Here is a 23274-nt window from a genome sequence, read left to right on the forward strand (position 1 = left end):
TCTGCAAGGTGTATGTAAACTTTGACTTCAATGGCATCTGTCTGTCTAAACTTTGCAGGATAGCCATAAATTTATCTATATTTGTACATATAAAAAATACAGTTGAAACTCTGACCCATAAAATCAAGTAAATTGTTGTAAAATTGACAAGCGTGGGGTGAAACATTCACATCATTACCCTTACGCTCCTGTCGTACATTTTTGTGCTTTTTCAATACAGCAGTCAGGGGCAAGTTCACTTTCATTAAGGCACCGAGGAAGGCCGGATCATTAAAAAGGAATTCTCAGGCCCTGGAGTTTAAAAAGCGTTTTGTTTGACAAATTTCCTCTCATAATTACTGTGTCGCTGAGCATTGATACCAAGTGCTTATCTCTAAATATGGTTGTACCAGCACTTTTTAACATGTTTAAACACCTTTTAAACGTTAAACGCTATTAACTGTATTGCCTGTGCTGTTGAGGTATGTGAAATCTGCATTCCAGATGGCTTATTAGATGGGGAGAAAAAAAAGAATCAGGTAACACATGCACAACAGATGCGAAAAAAAGCACAATTTTTTATAAACCTAGCGCCTCTTTGGCAGGAAAGAAAAGCGTTGCGGGTTATCATATGCCTCGTATCAAGTACCAACACAGGAAAATCTTGTCAGTTCTCTTTTTGCTTGCGTTTCGATATATTTCCATTGAGATATATATAACAATGGAACAATGAATCGGTGCTGTCTATGTACATGCGCACGTTTCTGATAATCTTATCTCTCACTGCAGGGCTTTCCAAAAAGATTGTTACCATCTGTGGGGCTCTGGAAATGAGTTGTTTTACTCTTTGCCTTACTTCCTAAGTGAATAATCAAGACAAATAGTGTACTGAAGAGTTGTGGATGATTTAAGAAAGTGATTTTTAGCCGATGGAATGTTGTCCGTGTCTTAATTATGTGCTTGTGTGTGTGTGTGTCTTCTGCAGGCAGCAGAGAAACAGCTTTTACTTATGCCATCAGCGCAGCGGGCGTCGTCAACGCAGTGAGTCGGGCGTGCCGTGAGGGTGAGCTTTCCACCTGCGGCTGTAGCCGAGCGGCTCGTCCTAGAGACCTCCCGAGAGACTGGCTGTGGGGCGGATGCGGGGACAACGTCAACTACGGTTACCGTTTCGCCCGGGAGTTTGTGGACGCCCGCGAGCGTGAGAAGAACTACCCACGCGGATCTGTCGAACATGCACGCACACTTATGAACCTGCAGAACAATGAAGCCGGAAGAATGGTGAGGAAGTAAACACACACATCAGTTAATGATCTATTGATAAAATATTAACAGTATATCTTCTCCCATTCTGTGGGTATTAAATCCACCTAATTTCTTTTTGTGCAAGAGTCTACAGTGCACTGGTTTGGTTAAGGTGTGTTTCTTCAGTGTGTAGGGAATGATTCACAACTGTCGCAACCTCTATTGTGATCTTGAGAAATAAGCGCCCAGATGTACACTTAAACAGATAAACACGGCTTTAGATATGTTTGTGTGTGAATAAACCAAAAGCAGCCCTTATGTCTCCTGCAGATCACCACAAACACAATAACAAACACAGTTACCTCATCCTCCCTCTGTTGTCGGGTGAATGTGTTTGCTCAGCTATACTTAGGGACCACAATTGTCTTTAGAAGTTTGTTATATCTGACAAAATCTTCCTGTGCAGATGTTCTCAAAGGGAAAATCACTCATCGTTTTTAAGGGGTGGGGTTAGTGTGTGGTCTGTAGTAATTATATTTAATTTTTAGGGATGTGCAGTAACATATTTTCAAAATTGAGTAGTCAGTGAGTTGACAAGTCAGTTAATTTGTATTAAAGGGATAGTGCACCTTCAAAGATAAATTCTGCCATTATTTACTTACCTTCATGTCGTTCTAAACCCATGAGACCTTTGTTCATCTTCAGAACACAAGTTAAAATATTTTTGATGAAATCTGAGCTTTTTCACCCTGCATTGACAGCAACACAACTGACACTTTCAAGGTCAAGAAAGGTAGGAAGGACATCATTAAAATAGTCCATGTGACATCAGCGGTTCAACTGTAATTGTGTAAAGCTATGGGAAGCTATTTTTGTTTTCTTTGTGCACAAAACATATTCTTGTAGCTTCATAAAATTACAGTTGAACCACTGATGTCACATGGACTATTTTAACAACATCCTTAACCCTAACTTTCCAGGCTTTGAACATGTCAGTTACGTTGCTGTCTATGCAGGGTCAGAAAGCTCTCGGATTTCATCAAAAATATCTTTAATTTGTGTTTTGAAGATGAACAAAGGTCTTACGGGTTTTGAAAGACAGGAGGGTGAGTAATTAATGACAGAATTTTCATTTTTGGGTGATCTGTCCTATTAAGGAGGCTCTTCATAGTTAAGATACGGTCATATTTTCCATTGTTTGCTGAGTTTTCAGTTTGCAGGTGAAATCCGGTCAGCTTAATATGAATCCATGTGATTGGGAATCATGCAACATGTTCAAATGAATTAATTTTTTGCATGACCTACAGAAAACTGCTTGATTCACATGACTCTGATTGAATGTGTTACTTTTTATAAGACAAAATCAGCTAAACCAGGTTTAACAGAATGGAAATGAATAGAGGGGTCTGAAGGCACATTTTTATTGATAGAAATGAATGATTGATAGAACTTTACTCAAGTAAATTTAAAAAGTATCTGTAGTGTTTTTCTTTGTAAAAACTATTTAATCGCTTACTAAATTTCAAAGCATAATGCCATGCGTTTTACTGCACTTTGTTTTACCTTTAATACTTTAATAAAAATGTAGTACTTTCTTATACTTAAGTAAATCTTTGAATTACTTTTACTTGAGTAAAAGTTAAATAGATTTCTGTTTTTTAAAAAAGTACATTATTATGCTGTGGAATGTTGTGAAGTTAAAAAAGGTAAGAAAAACACTCTAAAAAGTACAGACACTTGAAAAGTACTTTTACAGCAGAGTAAAAAAACTTCACTACTGTCCGTCTGTAATGCAATCCTTCCAAAACAGAGAAAACATGAGAAATGATGCAGTGTCCAAAGACATCCATCTCAATGTGCTCTAAAGTTGATAAATTGCAAGATTTTTCAACAATTTCCCAAGGAATGCTAACTGATAAACGTCGCTTTGGATAAAAGGCATTAGATGCAAGTAAAATTGGCTGTCTAGCGGCATGCACACATCTGGAAAAAAGCTTATTTACCTGATTAGTCGGTTGTTGGATGATTAGTCAGTCATCAAGACTTCGACTTGGGGTTTATATAAAAATAACAACAGCCTGTGGCATCTCTTCATTTAGATTACAGGCTAGGGAGAGAGCTAATTTAATGGAAATGACCAAATGGCGCCCATGCAAAGGCTAGTGCCCTTGGAGTCTGCTGGGGGTCAGGAAGTCAAAAGCACCACTGGAGATGATGGGACTGCTAAAACATCCAGTGTTTTTGTCATTCAGCATGTATCTGAGATTCCCTTTGATTAATTTAATGGAGTAGGTGATGCCAAAGCGAATAGCTTTTGTGTTTTTTTTATAAGGTGATGTGTGGTAAATATGTTTAGTCAGGAATGCTCTGACACTGCACATTTTCTTGTTGAGCGACTTCTCGCTGTTTTATAGAACAGCTATACGGTGGAGGGATTATTGGAGCGTTTCCAAATATGTGAGTGTGTGTGTCTGGCTCCAGCAAACTGTGGCCCCCCTGCCACGTTCAGGTGGGCATAAAACCCACTCATAGTACACACTGCAGAATGTCACCACATCCTGCCAAAACACGCCATCAAGCTGGAATGCGCTCCTCGTCCCCTTTGCGAGTCCCACGCTTTGTCATACCACACCCCGATCCCATCCTCTTTCCCCTCAGTTATTTGAGTGCTTTTAAAACGAAGCGGCCTCATAAAAAGTCCATTTGCCTGCCGATGTGGGTGCTTGCCGTGCGCAGAGCTCCGCCGCGTATGTTTGTCTTAGAGAAGATGAGTGTATTTAAGGTGTTTACAGAAGAGAGGGCCTCTTTTCTGGAGTTATGGCACATCTGAGATCCCTGGCTCTTCTCTTGGAGGTTCCTGGAGGTGAGGAGGTCAAGGTCTGGATGGGTTCTGTACTAGAGATTATATCTCGACCACCCTCGATTGAGTCCTTTTTGTTCTTTTTTGAGTTGTTGGCACCTGGATTTGAAGGTGCGGTGTGACCCGTGAGGCTCCCGCCTCCCTGGCGTTCTTTTTTTTCGCGGGGCCTGTTTGCTGGAGATTTGTCTTGCTTGGAAAGGCTTAGCCTTGGTGGGCTTTTTTAGAGGCGACGGAAGCGTATCGGACGCCCCTCGGTGTGGAATCGGGGCGGTTGGGGGGATGCAAGGGTGTAGTGAAAGACGGTGCGTGTGGTTCCGGCCCTGTGGGTCACAAAGGCTCGTGACCCAGACTGTACAGAGAGGAGGAGGCCTACACCCTTTATAAAGATCACCTGCTTCTGTGTCTTTCATTCTAAATCAACTGCGGCGGAGACAAACACACACACACCTTAAACCAAAGCACTTTATTACACACTCACACACACGTGTAGGCGTAATGCATTTTAATACACTGCTGAGGCTTTTGGTTTCACTCATTCAGTGAATTTATCTGCATTACTAATGTTTCAATGCTTTTGTGTTCACAGACACGCATGTTTACTTAGGTATCTAGATGAGGACGTGCTATATATCTCTTGTTTTCTTTCTACGAAAATAGTTAAAAGTGACTCAAGCATGCTTCTTACGATCTTACAAAAGTTTAGATCTGAAGACATGCTGTTAAATGTGTCAAACTGATTTTGTTGCACAGGTAATACTCATGAGCAATACTCATAAATACATTGTATGGGTTAAAATTATCGATATTAAATAAAGATCATGTTCCATGAAGATATTTTGTAAATTTTCTACCAAAAATAATTTAAAGCTTAATTTTTGATTAGTAATATGCATTGCAAATAACTTCATTTGGACAATTTTAAAGGCGATTTTCTCAGTATTTAGATTTTTTTGCACCCTCAGATTATATGTTTTCAAATAGTTGTATCTCAGCCAAATATTGTCCTATCCTAACAAACCACACATCAATGGAAAGCTTTATTCAGCTTTTAGATAATGTATAAATCTCCATTCCAAAAAGAATTTACGCTTATGACTGGTTTTGTAGTCCATGGTCACATATGTACTTTTCTATTATTCTAAATAAAATAGTTAATGTATGTATATATACTTATATTGTGTGTTATTGTAAAATTAAAAACAATAAAAAATATTTTAAAAAGAAATATAACAAAAACTACAAACATAACATAAAGAATATAATATAAAAATAATCTTAGAAGAAAAATGTCTTAATTTCTTTATTTATGGACATTTTTACTTCAAAATGAAACATATCTACTATTTTTTTTTGTATGTTTTAAAAAAATGATTAGCTGAAATTATGAATAGTTTTTACCTCTAACAACGTCCTCAAAGTATTGTTTGGTTAGATTTAGTCCCCACTTTAGTTCCCAATGTCTAGTGAGTAAACTTAGATAGATGCCAAAAATCAATAGGATATTAAGTACAGATCATGTTCCATGAAGATATTTTGTACATTTCCTAATGTAAATATATCCAAACTTAATTTGTGATTAGTGATATGCATTGGTAAGAACTTCATATGGACAACTTTAAAGGCGATTTTCTCAGTAATATATGTAACCTACATATATTATAACTTACATAGATAGATAGATAGAGAGATAGATAGATTATTTTTTGAAATATGTCACCCAGATACATAGTTGTGGCCTTGAAAACTCCAACATTTTCTTAGCATAGCTTAGAGAGACTTGTATTTGTTTACTTTGGATTCTTTTTCCCGTCCTGGGTCTCTTATCTCTACACCTCCAGGGATGGTTGTTTGCCGTCTCCGCACTCCGCCCCGACCCCGCCCAGCAGCCGACCCTGACCCCATCTGAGCGTGCTCCATTGTGCGCAGCACCGCATGCGTGTCCCTTCCACGCACCGATGAGCCTGTCTATCCATCACACCTTGGTCACTTGGGCCGAAAAGAGAAAAAAGAGAGAAAAGGAGGGGCGCGAAAAAGGAGATAGTTGAAAGTGAGGCCGAATAAAAGAGCGCAACGGCGGCCTTTATGTGAACACAGTTTCAGTTGGGCGCACACGTTGCATTGAAATGCTCAAAACCCCCTTTGTGTAAGATCATTTGGATGAGGTAGCGGAACTGCCGCTTGACACGCAAGATTGTAAATAGCCCAGAATGGCTTGCGTGATGTGGCCCGCTGCTGTGTGGGAAAGTGTGTGTGTGTGTGCGTTGTTGTTTCTGGATTGCAGACAGGTATGCAGGTAGGGCTGGTGATGACAGAGACTTGAAAGGTGTTGGAACTCCCCTTAATGTCTGTGTGCGAGCAGGTAAAATGGAGGGGGCTTAAACAGCTGCCACCGGAGGGGGGAGGAAGAGTCGTGGCAGCACATCCTCAAAGACGACCGTTAAATGTTCTCACGTGAGGTGTTAAAGGGAGGAGCACTGACTGGGCTTAAATGACAGAGAAACACAGAGAGAAATGCCTTTAATGTTCCCTCGTTCAGGACACTAAACAGACACAAAAGACACAGCAAACAAGACACGTCACAAACCTGGGCGGGAAATACTCACGCTGGCCACCCAACCTTGATTGAGGCCAGACGCTGCACTCATTAGCTTGTTTTTGTGTTTGTCGGTGAGACGCGACGCTTTCGGTACACCCCGTTGTGGGCAGTTAATGAAAAGTAATAGTCTGTTAAAGTTACGTGGTAAATAGTTAAAAAGGAAAGGGAAGAACAGCCGTTGGTTTAGTACGACAATATGTCGAGTGCTTCTTTATTGATTCAGCTGGGGGTTTCATTGAATTTAATCAGCAGGAAGTCTGCTGTCAGTGCTCTCGGGGCTCTCTGTGTGTTCTAGAACAGAATGACTATTCATCCCATTGTTCTCCAAACGCTCTCACCGCGGCTCTCTGTTTGTAAAGGGACCGTAAACTCAAAGGCCTCTGGAGGCCCCACCAGGTTCAAACAAACCTGTGCGCTGAATGAATTTGGCCTGTAGAGTGCGCCGTTGTTCCATCAAGATTTATTTTGCAGCTGTTTATAGTACTGACATGGTCTTCCCTAAAGGAAAAGAATTCATTAAATTAAAAATAATTAAATGTGGTTGTCAACAATAGCATTAAAGCTTTATGTTGGCTAGGATGTTCTGGATAGTTGCTTCCTAGCATGTAAAAAAAATAAAATTAATAGCTTTTATTTACGTTAGAAGCCTTTTCCAGTTTCACTGTCTCCAACACAGACATATATGTGACCCTGGACCACAAAACCAGTCTTAAGTCGCTGGGGTATGTTTGTAGCAATAGCCAAAAATACATAGTATGGGTCAAAATTATTGATTTTTCTTTTATGCCAAAAATCATTAGGAAATTAAGTAAAGATCATGTTCCATGAAGATTTTTTGTAAAATTCCTGCTGTAAACATATCAAAATGTAATTTTTGATTAGTAATATGCATTGTTAAGAACTTAATTTGGACAACTTTAAAGGTGATTTTCTCAGTATTTTGATTTTTTTGCATCCTCGGATTCCAGATTTTCAAATAGATGTATCTCGGCCAAATATTGTCCTATCCTAACAAACCATACATCAATAGAAAGCTTATTTATTGAGCTTTCATATGATGTATACATCTCAGTTTTGTAAAATTGAACCTTATGGCTGGTTTTGTGGTCCAGGGTCACATATACATAATTTTTAATTATTATATATTTATGTTTAATTATATTATTATTTAAATCATTGTATATATTTTACATTTATTGCATTTATTGTTTACTATTTTATATATATATAAAAAAAAAAAACATTTTCAAAGTAATGTTTAAAATTATTATTTTTTATTGTTAATTTTTTTATATTATTTATTTCTTATTTTTCACAAATCTACTTAAAATATTATTTAAAATATATAATTTCAAATAAACATGTTTACATTTATACTTTTATTTAATATTTATTTTAAATGTTTACAAAAAATATTATTTATTATTATGTTTCATATTTCACACATGTCATTTTTCCCATGTTTTCATATACAGTCAAACCAAAAATTATTCAGACACCAGATATAATTAAAAAAAGTTTTTTTACTTGTGGGTGCAGGACACTATAGTTTATTTATGTAAGTGAGGATAGCAAACAAATTTTGACAGTTTATTCTCCAAAATTGTATTGGAAACCTTAAAAAGTCGACACTTTACTTACATTTAATGTGCTTTTTATGGATATAAAATCACTTTTGTAAATTTCTTTTGATGTGGACATCTTAACGTCTTTGACCCAAGTACAGAAATAATTACAGATGTAATTACATGCAGGCATTTTTTTTAAATATGTGACCCTGGACCACAAAACCAGTCTAAAGTAGCACAAGTATATTTGTAGCAATAGCCAAAAATACATTGTATGGTTCAAAATGATACATTTTTATTTTATGCAAAAAATAATTTTTGGATTAATAATATGCATTGCTAAGAACTTCATTTGGACAACTTTAAAGTTGATTTTCTTATTATTTAGATTTTTTGCACCCTCAGATTCCACATTTTCAAATAGTTGTATCTCGGCCAAATATAGTCCAATCGTAACAAACCATACATCAATGGAAAGCTTATTTATTCACCTTTATGACTGGTTTTGTGGTCCAGGGACACATATAATTTAAGTATGTACACAGTAAGTGCATTGAACCAAATTATTAAATGTTAAATATTCTCTTAACACTTCTAATTCTTTCTCTGCTCACAGGCAGTGTACAATCTGGCCAACGTCGCTTGCAAGTGTCACGGAGTCTCCGGCTCATGCAGCCTGAAAACCTGTTGGCTCCAGCTGGCCGACTTCCGTCGCGTGGGAGAGTTCCTGAAGGAGAAGTACGACAGCGCCGCCGCCATGCGCATCAGCCGACGAGGCAAGCTGGAGCTGGTCAACAACCGCTTCAACCCCCCGACGAGCGAGGACCTGGCCTACATCGATCCGAGCCCGGACTACTGCCTGCGTAACGAGACCACCGGCTCTCTGGGCACCCAGGGCCGCCTGTGCAACAAGACCTCGGAGGGCATGGACGGCTGCGAGCTCATGTGCTGCGGTCGCGGTTACGACCAGTTCAAGACCTACAAACACGAGCGCTGCCACTGCAAGTTCCACTGGTGCTGCTACGTCAAGTGCAAGCGCTGCACGTCGCTCGTAGACCAGTTTGTGTGCAAGTAGCAGCCTAGGGACGGGACAGACGCCCTGGGAGAGGCACTGAGCAATTAGCGGGAGGAGAACGGGACCCTTAACGGACCCTGAGGGGGAACTTAGAGATAATTAAATGTAAAATGATATATTAAATAGCAACAAATTAAAGTATATAAATAAGTGTACGTGTGCCGTTGATAGTAATTTAATGACCTTTTCTGACTCAAGAAGCAACAAGTTGGACGTCATTGATGAAAAGGAGGCACCGGTGTGATGTTTTCTGGCTCAAGCTGTTGTTCTCTTCGATTCAGAGAGGCACGAACTCTTTGCTTGTTCTAAAAGGAAGAGCCTACTAACTCTTTAGAGACTCTAGGAAAGGCAGAGATGCAGAAAGAGGATGGAGAACAACGGCTCGTCGCCCCATCGCCATCGCTTCCACAAACACCTGAGCTCTTAAGAACCTTGAGTCAGAAAAACGTTGAAATTATCGGACAGAATGCTGCCTGTTACCCATCACACGAGAAACCCGGAGAGATGTGTGAAAGATGAAACCAGGAGAAACGCACACACAAAACTCCAAAATCATTCGATTTGTATCCTTCATAAAAGTCTGTTATGAACCTTTGATGCATTTCAGGGGCATGTCTAAGAATCACATCTAATCTAGAGCAGAGAATATTGTGTTTGTTCCGTCACTGTCTTTTGTCATTTGTCATTGTTGGTTGAAACGGTTCAGAGCCTCGCGGTAATGAATGTGCGTCTGGTACATGAAAATAGGAAACAAAAAAAAATGATAAGGACTGCAAAAACTATTATTGTAACCAAATACTAGTGGTTCAGATTATATTTTATTAATTGCTTCTCATTTTATACATCATATGTATTGTTCTGATTATTATTTTTTGATAAAGAAGCTTTTTACTGGGGATTTATATGCTAGCAGAGAAGATATTACTGGCCACTGGATGGAACGGGCGATCATAGCCGAACTCTCCCACTGTCAGGCCGCCCAACAAGACAATAACATCTTTTGTTTATTCATTAGTGCTTTGGAGGAAAGCTACACTTGTAAATAACAGTCAGTCAGTCATATACGCCATTAACACTTACCATCTCTTTGACATGTCCTGCCCTGTGATCATATGCTTGTTGTGTGTATTCCCCCTCATTCAAACCAGTAATATTAAAAATATGAATAGTGATTATTATTACCTACTCAGCTGCTTTACTTCCGTTTAACTCTCTGTGTTTGCTCTGTTTGCTTTGTGGAATGACTTCATCACATTTATGACCAGGGTTATAGATTGCATCAAGTTATTTGTGCATAAGTCATTAAAATGCTGCTCACATGATATATTCTATTGATAAGGTCAAGCATTTTTGTGTCACATTGTCTATGTGTTGTAAAATAAATATAATGTAACCTTTACACTTATACCCATATTCTTAATACAGGCAGTGATCATGAAATAATGGATGTCAGGTATGTGTAATCTGATATGTGTTTCTCAGGGCTGATGCTGATACCGATTAAAACAGATCAAGATCGATAATCGGTTTTTCATGTTTTTTAAAGAAATCTCTTCTGCTCACCAAGCCTGCATTTATTTGATCCAAAGTACTGCAAAACACTAACATTTTGAAATATTTTTGCTATTTAAAACAACTGTTTTCTATTTGAATAGGAAACTATATAATTTATTCCTGTGATTTCAAATCAAATTTTTTTTTAGAATTTTTTTAGCTTCATTACTCCAGTTACACGATCCTTCAGAAATTATTCTAATATTCTGATTTGCTGCTTATGTTGAAAACTGCTGAGTCGATTTTTTTCAGGTTTCCTTGATGAATAGAAAGTTCAGAAGAACAGCATTTATCTGAAATAGAAATCTTTTGTAACCTTATAAATGTCACTTTTGATTCATTTAAAGAATCCTTGCTAAATAAAAGTATTAATTTCTAGCTTTTGAATTGTATAGTGTATAATGTTACAAAATCTTTTTATTTCAGATAAATGCTGATCTTTGGATCTCTGTATTCATCAAATAATGCTGAATAATGTACTGAACTGTTTTAAATATTAATAATAATAATAATAATAAATGTTTATTGAACAGCAAATCAGCATATAAGAATGATTTCTGAAGGATCATGTGACACTGAACTTCTGAAGACTGGAGTGATGATGCTTTTTAAATGTAACTTTGAATAAATTACATTTTAAAATATATTCAAGAAAGCAGTTATTTTAAATAGTAAAAAAATCAAAATGTTACTGTTTCGCTGTACTTTTTTTAGATCAAATAAATGCAGGCTTGATGAGCAGAAGAAATTTCTTTAAAAAACATTAAAAATCTTACTGTTCAAAAACTTTTGACTGGTAGTGTCTGGTGTAAAAATGACAACTTTAAGACCTTTTTTGAATATCTGCGTCGATAATCTGTCGATCCCTAATATCAGTAGACCTAGTTAGTAGTGCCATATTAAATTTTTGACAGGAATAAAAATGAGGCTGTGAAGGAATGGACTGTATTGTTGTGTAACAACTTATTATTCAGCGGATGAAATGTCAGAGTTGTGAAAATTATGTGATTTATACAATGTGTGCCTTTGTAAAGACTGTATGTCTATCCATCACAGCTTCATTTTCAATATGGTGTCTAACCTGACTGAGGTGTATGTTGCACAACATATGCTTTCTGGAGAAGTCGCAGGGTGGGGCAGCACTTGCTTTTCTTTAAATCTAACCAAACAAACATCTCCATTCAGATTCTAGTACGAGTTCACACCCTCTTTTTCACTGGTCCGGACTAGTTTCAGTTCTGTGGTCTGCAGTTCCCACCACATTATTAGTAGATCAGCTCACTGGTTTTGTTATGCAATTAGTAGACACTGGCACAAACTGCATGTACTGTGTGAACCGCATGCAGGTTGGGAGAGTTTCCAGTGACTTTGGCTCAATACCAGGGACAAAAAGTATTGACAGGTGCAGCTCTGTCTGCATGCCCTCCTCTAACATCTGTTTTGCAAATAGGTGAGTGCTTTTTTACTTTTTATTTGGATGGTTATCAGCTTCATTTAACGTTGGGCAGGAACACAGAGGCTTATGTTCCACTTATTTGGGTTCTCATTGGGTTTGTATGGTTAAATGAAAAACCAAGACCTGAGCTGGTTTAGACTGGAAATTCTCCAGAAAGCCCATATAGACAAAAAATACCACAGGAAGAAACATATAACCACATTCAGCCAGAGACATCTATCGAAGCTAGCATGTTTTGCATTTTCTCTGCTTTAATACATATTTGTGACCCTGGACCACAAAATCTGTCATAAGTAGCACGGATATATATTTGTAGCAATAGCCAACAACATTTTTTTGCACCCTCAGATTCCAGATTTTCAAATAATATCTCAGCCAAATATTGTCCTATTCTAACAAATCATACGTTAATGGAAAGCTTATTTCTTCAATGATGTATACATATTCAAAATATTGACCCTTATGACTGATTTTGTGGTCTAGTTTAATATTACAAATATATATTAACAGTAACAGTTTGAGTGAAAAGTTGGACTGAATAAATATAAATTTTACATTTCCTGAAAATGTGACTTAAAAATAATATGTATGCATTATTTTTGTTTCCTTTTATTTATATATATATATATATATATATATACATTTTCAGTACATTTTTAAAAAAAAGAAATTAATACTTTTATTCACCAAGGATGTATTAAGTTAATAATTAAACATTTATTAAAAGTTAATAATAAATAATTTACGTTGTTATAAAATGTTTATATTTTGAATAAACACTGTACTTTTTAAACTAGTTATTCATGAAAGAATCCTGAAAAAAAAAAATCACAGGTTCCAAAAAATATTTGGCAGCACAACTGTTGATATTATCCAACACTGATCATTCTAATAATAAATCAGCATACTAGAATGATTTCTGAAGGATCATGTGACACTTAAGACTGGAGTAACAGCTGATAAAAATTCAGCTTTTCATCACAGGAATAAATTCTATTTTAAAGTATGTTAAAATAAAAAAACATTATTTTATATTGTAAAAACATTTTGCAATATTCTGTATTTTTAATCAAATAAATGCAGCCTTGATGAGCATAAGATCATAGTACATTTTGCATATAACCTTTGCCATTGATAACATCATTAGTAAAACATGCAGGCTACTTTCCAACATTGCACAACTAATACTGTTATCACTGATATTTTATCTAAATAACTGATAGGGTTGTCACTGCACATCTCGAACCTTCTATGATGGAAATATTTGAATCTGTGTCATCTATTGCACAAAATAATAGCCTAAAGTTCATTACAGGCTCATGACAGCAAGGATTTCATCATATAGACATTTAGGGATTCGGTGTCTGCCTTAAAAGTCACAGTAGTAGTCGATCAACATGGGTTTATCAACTATTTGTTTACGTCCTAATGGTGGATGAATGCTATTGAGTTGTTATTAAAATAGTTAATATTTAAGCTTAAAATATAAAACATACTGTGACAGTTGACAAAACAAAAAACATGAGTCGCACAAACAAACAAGTCACCCGCGGACTACAAATCCCGTCAAACCCGTTATCTGAAACTCGAACACGTGACCTATCCGCGCGTTCTGATTGGCCACTCGGTCCTCACGCGAGGGGCGTCACATTGAGACGCAACGATATCCAGAAAATCCAGCCAGGTCGAGTCAGTCAGTCAGTCCACTGGATCCGCAGCGCCGCTCTGACAAAAACACACTCTTGAAGGACAACCGCTCGCCGCTTACACAGACAGGTGAGCAAAAACCCGACACTCACATGTAGTCATTAGACTGTATTTTACAGTGTTTCTGACTGTATTTCTGAGCTAACGAAGTTGTTTGTGTTAGTATTGCTAGCTGACTAGCTCGCGTTGCTACGTTGGTCCGTCTGTTGTTTTCCAGCTTTTTCTAAACGGGAATGTGTTTTCTAAAACAACTTAACAGACCTAAATGTTATCATAAATGTTTTTAAAGCTTTAGAAGAACCTAAAGAAGCAAAAGTATGTTGTCCAAACCTTGTGTGTTAGTCACTTTTTAGACTTGTTTGTGTCAGTCTCTAAGAGGTGAGTGTGACCACTGCACTGATGGGGCTTTTGTTTGGAGTTTTCCTCTCCTGTCTTGTTTTTTTTCCCCAAGTTTTTATGCCAACGAAGAGTTATAGCCAAGTTTCACGTTGTTACTAAAAAGATGACAATACAAGATGCTGTTTTTGTTTGGGTTGTAAACAAAGCAGCTTGTTTTTAAAGGAACAGCTCACCTAAATGAAACACACTGTCATCATTTAGTTACTCACCCACATGTATGAGTTTCTGTCTTCCTAAGAACACAAAAAGTGATATTAGGCAGGATGATAACCTCAGTCACTATTCACTTTTAGTCATGTTTTTCCTGACAAAAAGAAAGTGAGTGGTGACTGATGCTGTCATGTTTCCTAACATCTCCTTTTGTGTTTTAGAGAAGACAGAAAGTCATATCAGTTTGGAACAACGTGAGGGTGAGTAAATGATGGAATTGTAATTTTCGAGTGAACAAACCTTTTAAAGTAACCAGATTTTACTGGTAAAGGTCAAATGTTGATGGACAATAGTGGAGGCATTTTTTTAGTATAGTGTCAGTGGAAAAAATAGTTAAAAACATGCCAGTTTATGTCTGTGTTAAGCGCCAAAGTGTGAAAGTGTTTGACAGCTTGCTGTTGATCTTATTGACTTTGCCATCACCACAGGCATTTCTGACCTAGTTTTCTTTTGCATCCATGAGTACACAAGGTTCTTCTCGTTTTTTGACATTTTATGAGGATGAATTCCCTCAGTCCACTTTATTATTTCAGATTCACTTCAGTGACATATTGCCGACTGCCTAGTCATATGCTGGTTGCTAAAAATAGACATTATTCAGATTGACCAAAATATATATTTTATTAACTCAACCTGTTTACTCTTTTCATTGTCATTCTTTTTTTTATTGGTAAATGCCATAATACAGCAGTGTTATTCACAAGGAACAGTTTTTTTGTTTGTATACACTACCTGTCAAAAGTTTTTGAACAGTAAGATTTGTAATCCTTTTTAAAAGTCTTTTCTGCTTACCAAGCCTGCGTTTATTTAATCCAAAATACTGCAAAAGTAGTAATATTGTAATTTTTTTTACATTTCTTTCTATTTGTGTTTTTAAAATGTAATTTATTCTTGTAATCTAAGCAAAATTTTCAGCATCATTACTCCAGTCTTTAGTGTCACATGATCCTTCAGATATCATTGTGATATGCTGATTTGCTTTTTTAATAATAATTTAATTAATAATAATTATTATTGTTATTATCAATATTCATTTTATTCAAGGTTCATTGATGAATAGAAAGATCCAAAGATGAGCATTGACATGAAATAAAATACTTTTGTGGCATTATACCGTTCATTTTTGGGAATGAAATTAATAATTTTATTTACCAAGGATGCTTTAAATTAATCAAAAGTGATGATAAAGACATTTATAATGTTACAAAAATTCTGTTTTTCTAAACTTTTTATTCATTGAAGAAACCTGAAAAAAATTCTACTCGGCTGTTTTCAACATATATATATATATATATATATATATATATATATTATTATTATTATTTTTTTGAGCAGCAAATTAGAATATTTGAATGATTTCTGAAGGATCATGTGACTGGAGTAATAATGCTAAAATCAGCTTTGACAAATCACAGTAATAAATTACATTTTAAAATATATTTAAACGGAAAACAGTTATTTTAAATAATAAATATTTTAAAAATGTTCTGTTTTTGCTGTACTTTTTGGATCAAATAAATGCAGGCTTGGTGAGCAGTAGAGATGTCATTAAAAAAACATTAAGTAATACAGCAATTAGTTTTTAATTCAACAGCCCCAAAATCTGATTAAAGACTGTCTTGTACACAAAACATTTTTCTAATAATAAATACTTAATGCATGTTTTTTATTTATATATATATATATATATATATATATATATATATATATATATATTTGACTTAAGATCATTTAGTTATTTTGATTTTTGCTTATACATTTTTTTAATGTTGAAACAAAAAAAATATTGCATTGGTCACAAAAATCAATATCAGTTCATCACTTCTGTTGCAACTAGCAGGCAGCATATTATTTTTTAAGATCTGTCACCCTAACTCTGCTTTTTCTAAAGACGAAGCCCTGTGTGCCACACTTTGGAAATATGTTCCAGGACAGCTACTCATCTTGAAATAAATTGGTTATCATGGGACAGAAGTCTTGCCCCAAGCCAGTTGTACTTTCACATAACTGGCAGCTCCCCACTCGTGCATGGGGTGAATGCTAAATATAATAGTTGATCTCTACTACTACAAAGTGCATAAGCTTTTTTTGGTTGTTGGCGAAGGCCACTAAACGGTGTTTCATTGGCTATAAATAGAGCATGTGCTTGTCAAAGCTGCCTGCCATCAGGTAAGCGTCTTAGACCAAACACTTGCCATTTCAAATTGACTTTGCCTGTGTGTCAAGCAAGTGAACGGCACTTTTTACAGTCCTCTCAATGGCAGTCAGTGCATATCAGGTTCATGCACCTGACATAGTATTAGATATTAACAGAAAAGAGGTAGTGTTCACTGGAGATCAGCGAGTAAGTTTCAGTTGCCGATGTTTTGAAACCGACGAACTTGCAGACATCTAGACAAATGGTGTAGAGATGTAGTTTGAAATTTGCACATAAAAGTTTTTTATAAAAGTATGCATAAATAGATTGATCCTTTTATTGTTTTTATTTTGTTTTATTGTATAGTTTTATTTAACACATTTTTTTTTAATTAGACTTTTGTGGTTTTTTAAATTTTATAACAAATACAGATGTGTCTAATAACTCACATGTACTGACAAAAAATTTTTTATTTTACTTTTTTTATTATTGCTACTCACTACTAACAAAATAATCTCTATATAATCTGTTTTTATTATTATGACACTTTTTTTGGATAGAGTTATGCAAATACATTAAGGTACTTAATGAAAACTACTTGTGAAAACTCTTGTTTGGTTGTTGTTTTGCGTGTACTTTGTTTATAGAGTGTGATTTACTGCTAGACCTGATATTGAAGGACCAATAACCTATTAAGAGAAAACTGTTAATGTCGGTCAAAGCGATTATCGGTCCATCTCTATTATAGTGTCAGCAGTAGTTGTGGTGGGCCTCTGCAGTCTGGAAAGGCACCTTATCAGAGTGGCTGATTGCGTGCCATTGATCGACAAAGCAAACATCTTTTAAATGTCAAGGGAGCCGCTCAACTCCCGAAAATCTTCATTGATTTGGTTCGGCTTGTGGAGGGCCTAAACTGTGTTTAAAACCAAAATACGATGCGCTGTGCGGCACATCAGCATGTCATTCCTCACTTCCCATAATCTGAACAAGGTGGGATGACGTTGCCAAGACGACCGTCTCCACTGTGGCTCATCCTGTTTGTGTAGATAATGTACTGGAAAGCTGCTCAGTAATCCATGTCATTTTGCCTTAGTCTATTCATTCTGACACCAGCAGTTTCTTTAGTCCACTATGGTGAATTGGAGGTTTAGGCAAAGCGCTCCGTTTGACCTTGGTCACACTGGTTTGCACATGATCTGGGCTTGAGTCAAAGCAAATGAAGCATTTGACAATCTGCTATGTCCATGGCACATGTTGAGGTGTGAAGGACGGGTTACCCTATTTCTGCGTCATGACTTGTTGTTGTTATTATTATTCACTGTCAGATAGTGATGCACTGAAAATTCTTGGCTGAAATCAAAAATATTTTGTCTTATTTGTGACCCTGGATCACAAAACCAGTCTTAAGTAGCACGGGCTACTATTTGTAGTAATAGCCAAAAATACAATGTATGGGTCAAAATGATCAATTTTCCTTTTATGCCAAAAATCATTGGGACATTAAGTAAAGATCATGTTGCATTAAGATGTAAATATATCAAAACGTAATTTCTGATTAGTAATATGCATTGCTAAGAACTTCATTTGGACAACTTTAAAGGTGATTTTTCTCAGTATTTAGATATTTTTTGCACCCTCAGATTCCAGATTTTCGCAAAGTTGTATCTTGGCCAAATAATGTCCTATCCTAACAAACAATACATTAATTAGAAGTGTATTTACTCAGCTTTCAGATAATGTGTAAATCTCAATTTTGAAAAAATTGACACTTATGACTGGTTTTGTGGTCAAGGCTCACATTTAGCATCGGATCATATATTTTAAAACTCAGATAAATGTCTATTTTATATAGGTTTGAGGTGGGTTTTTGTCCTCTTTGACTCTTTCACAAAGGGCTTCTTCCTCTCTGACAGAAGTTCAATGCTGTGCTGGTGGTCAGCTCTGGTCTCATGACTGACCAACGGCACACAAAGGCACCTCTAACCCCTTTTCTCACTCTCTTTCCCAGTCACATGACAAACACACACACACCCAACGACTGGCTCCAACAAATGCGTTTGTTTGGGTTTCTCCATTCCCTCACTTGTTTTGACTTTTTTTTCCTTCAGATAGTATTTCTCAGGAAAATCTGATGTTGCAGCTGTGTATTTATGTGTCTCGTAGGGACATGTTAGTTAGCACAAATGAGGTCTACTCGATATTGCTGCAGGGGGACGCTGAACACTATATACGTTTCTGTTGTGAGGTAGTAAAATCACAAAGGTTTGTTTGTGAAAAGTCTGAAATAGGCTCCCAGCTGTCAGGGAAAATCATGTAATTGTAAAACCGTGATTTCCTGCTCAGAATCTTTACTGAATTTGTTATGTTTAATCATGTTTTATTTAGTAATATTTAATATTATTTATTTACATATGAAATATTTAAATGGTAACTCATTTTCTATGTTTATTTAAATGTTAAATATAATTTTATCAATAGTATATTTGTTGTTTATACACACACTACCAGATTTTTAATGTTTTTTTAAAGAAGTCTCTTCTGATCACAAAGCCTGTTGTCTGATCCAAAGTACAGCAAAAACACTAAAACTTTGAAATCAACTTTGTCATTTATTCCTGTGATTTCAAAGCTGAATTTTAGCATCATTACTCCAGTCACGTGATCTTTCAGATATCATTATAATAATCTGATTTGCTGCTCAGAAAACATTTATTATTGTTGAAACCAGCTAAGTAGATTTTTTTTCAGGTTTCTTTGATGAATAGAAAGTTCAGAAGAGCAGCATTTATCTGAAATTTATAAAACATTATAAATGTCTATTATTCAGCTGCTGAAAATGTAGCTTTGATCACAGGAATAAATTACATTTTAAATTGTATTCAAATAGAAAACAGTTATTTTAAATTTATTCAATTTATTTATTATTAAATGTTAAATATTAATTATTATTATGATTAATAATATATTAATGTATTTTTAAATATTAATAAATATATTAATTTTATTTTTAATATTTGGTATTTATATATATTTTTAAACAATAAGCATGAAACCTTTTTTTTTTTTTTTTTTTGAAAGAGCATGTTCTTATTGATAAAAAAATTGGGATGGGGATTTGCCCTTATTTTTCTGTAATAATTTTTTAAAGAAAATCATTACAGAAAAATGAGGCAAAACCCCATCTTAATTTTTTGATATTTTATCAATAAGAACATGCCCTTTCAAAAAAGTTTCATGTTCACACCTGGTGTCATTCATGGGAAATATTGCTCTGAACATTGGTGTAAATTAGGTTTTTCAATTTTTGGACCTTAATATCTCAACATCCATAAGACTCTATTGTCTGATGTCAAAGGTTGTGAAAGACATAGTACATATCAGACCATTTACCAAGTTTGATGCTTATACATTGAAAATTGAGGTTTCTATGGACATCTGAAAACCCTTAAAGTAATAGTTTCGAAGAAAAAAATAGAGGGCCAGCATTCAGGTGTAAATTCAGTAACAATGCTGTGAGTTGTAATTCATGCAGTTATGGACTAGGACTCTTAGCCCAGAAAATTTCATGGACCTGGCACAACTAGTTCTGGAGATATTTCAGTCTGAACATGGTCACTGAGACTGTGATGCCAAAACGGGATAAAATACAGATTTTTTGGTGAAAAAAGTATGCACAGTAGAGATCTGAAATTTTGTATATGATCTATTGGGCATATTACCCATCACATGGATTTTTTTCAGACAAATCTGAGGAGGTCAGATGGGGATCTTTTCCAAAATTTGATGATTCCAGCTGGAATGACCCTTATTTAAAATGTATAGTTTTTGTGTGTAAAAGATTATTAATGTAAATGGAATTATCAAGCAGTCACACACAGTCTGAGTCACATGCACTGGGTTGGCAAAGCTCTGTGGCATTCCTGAGGCTCATCCCCTGCCAAAACATAAAAAGCAATGCTACAATTCCATGAATCACCACTTCTGTGAATTTGCATGCGTGCAACCTTTTGTAAGCCTAGAGGTGGATCCAGTATAACTTTTCACGTGTCTGGCGTAATGCAAGCATTTCTCTGTCCAATTTAGTCTGTCATCTAAATGGCACATGTGATGGTATAGCATGCAACATCAAGTCTTGGAGCTTATGTGTTTGTCCATCTGTAGGTGTGGTATAGACTGTGTCCTTGCATATGAGTCTGTCTCGGTCTCTCCCCTTACAGCGTAATAGTGACTCATTTCCTTCATGCCTACACTTGAACAACGGCTGATGCTGCAAAGAACATCCAGGGTCAAGTGGGCTTTGTTCCATGGACAGGGAGACCGTGACACATAACTTGCTATTCTAGTCTTACTCGCTCTGATTGCTATTCCTCTTTTTGCATTTTGCCGTTGGCCTCGTGAGATACTTTCTTCCCATTTCTAGTAAGTTTTCCAGCAGTCAGAGAGCACGGAGAACACACACTGGATCTAAGAGATGTGTATGGAGTTGTAGAAAGTGAGAGATGCAGTTTAAAGTCTGGTGTCACGGATCAGCGACACTCTCTCAGGTGCTCTTTGACAGTTCTTGCCGTGCCAGAGCACAGTGTGACGACTACCGTCCTTTGAGAATGAAACTTGTCTTTGCGGATATGGAATCGCTGACAAATTCTCGAGCTGTGCTCGTGACAATTTAGAGCTGAAAACACAGAAAAGTCAGCTGGCGGTTGGTCAGCTCTTTGAGTGGCAGAAGAAAATCAATTTCAAATGTCATTTCTTTCTCTCTTTTTTTTCCCTGCTTCCCTGTATTCTCTGGTAAGCACTTTTGCTGGCTGGTGTCTCAATTGATTTATTTCTTTCTCAATATCGTTTCTGCAGAAAAAGTCTTGGCTACACAATGGAAACTGACTACCTGCTTCTTTGGAAGTGTATTTTGCGCATGAATAGATTGTCCCCGATATCTAAGTGTGTTTAAGCTTTGTTCCCAGGAAATTTATATCTAATCTTTTCGCAGTATAGTGTTGAAATCAGATCTGTTTGTTCAGATTGTGCTATCAATATCTGGTGTATTTATCTATGTTGTTCGATATAGTATAGATGTACATGTACACGTGATGCCAAGAGACTCATACAAAAACAACTGCTCATGTCTATCAAGACAACTCGATGCCATGCTGAACAAAGTTGCTTACAAAGTGCATGAGAACGTAAGCTCCAATGATGCTGACTCGTTCACTTATTGACTGCATAGTCTACTATATGAGGATAGACAGTGAAAATGTATTTGGATGCACCTAAAACAATGGGGAATAAATCAATTTTATTTTTTTCTATGAAATAAGTGTTTCATTTCAGTAAGCACTTATCTTTTCACATAATAAAAAAAAAAAAAAAAAAACATGGCTGAAGACGCAAAAGAGGAATAGATGAACCAAATCAATTTGAGTCATTTATGCTGGGTTTGCTCCAATTGATTCAAACTCATGACTTTAATCCATTCATTTTCAAATTCCGACATCACTTGTTATGATTTTAAAAAGCATGTAGTGATGGGTATCAGTTAAACCAGTGCATCGCAAAATATTTTACTGTTTCGACGTGCTCCAGTCGTAACGCGTATTGCAAAATATTTGTATTGCGAATTATATTATTTAGATTGTGACTTTGGAGCGGGTTCGCTCCAAATGTTCGCTCCAATCGCTCAATATGCTAAGTTTTGATCTAAGTTAAATGATTTGTGAATCATTTTTCAGATTTGGAATTTTGGAGCATGGATCACAAATCATTTGATTCAGAATTTAAAAGAGAATACATTGTTTGATAAGTGAGATCTCTGAAGTCCTTGAAAATAAAAAAAGTAGTGCTTAAAGTTCTGAAGTTATATTTTGCAGTATCTGTACGAACTTTATGAATGATCAACTAAAACTACTTGCAATTTCTGTTCAAACTGACTGTTCAAACTGAGAATATTTTCAAAAATAAGATTTAATCTCTTTTCATACTAGATGTATCCATCAGATCGTTGCTTTGTAATCTTAACATCAGAAAAACACAAGTTGTGTGCAAGGCAAGACTCAGCAGCTCAAGACTCAAAGCTCAACAGCATTACATACGAATATGACACTCACGTGGGAGTTAAATGATGCCAGAACCTTTGAGCAGCCATTTATTAACTGAACATAATGAATGAGCTGATAATTAACCGATAATGACTTGTTGGCTCCTCCCCACCCTCTAAATGGATGGATGGATGTATGTATGGAGACATTGAAATTCTTTGTATCAGTTTTCTACTCGGGCACAACAGTCCTGTGCTGCAGGCCAAGGAAGCAAAAGGGGTCAGTTTCACACTCTGGTGTGTCACATGATACCAAAAACGGTTTGTGACACCAGAGAATGCTAAACTTGAGAAGAATCGGCATTGTCTTGTTTTTTGCCAAACTGGACACAGACCACTGTGCAATTAGAGTTTCTAACCGAATCTGATTTCCTGGCTTGCGAACACGCAGCTGTTGCCA

General features: G+C 36.2%; 2 protein-coding genes across 4 annotated transcripts in view; both read left to right on the forward strand.

Moving 5' to 3' along the window:
* The window catches only part of wnt5b (wingless-type MMTV integration site family, member 5b), an 88767-nt gene extending 78048 nt beyond the window's left edge, over positions 1-10719 (forward strand). For both annotated transcript variants that reach the window (XM_073838610.1, XM_073838609.1), the window contains 2 exons: positions 965-1257; positions 8862-10719. In XM_073838610.1, the coding sequence (XP_073694711.1) occupies positions 965-1257; positions 8862-9320 (752 nt within the window). In that variant the 3' untranslated portion in view covers positions 9321-10719. The remainder of the gene's footprint in view (positions 1-964; positions 1258-8861) is intronic.
* A 1584-nt stretch (positions 10720-12303) lies between these two features.
* The window catches only part of adipor2 (adiponectin receptor 2), a 40371-nt gene continuing 29400 nt past the window's right edge, over positions 12304-23274 (forward strand). The window contains exon 1 of one of the 2 annotated variants that reach the window (XM_073838612.1): positions 12304-12324. The gene's annotated coding sequence lies outside the window, so the exon portion shown is untranslated. Of the gene's footprint in view, positions 12325-13997; positions 14107-23274 lie in introns of those variants that run through there. The other variant, XM_073838611.1, reaches the window with a different exon arrangement.

This window comes from Garra rufa, chromosome 4 (genome assembly GCF_049309525.1).
Source record: "Garra rufa chromosome 4, GarRuf1.0, whole genome shotgun sequence".
NCBI classification, from domain to species: Eukaryota; Metazoa; Chordata; class Actinopteri; order Cypriniformes; family Cyprinidae; genus Garra; species Garra rufa.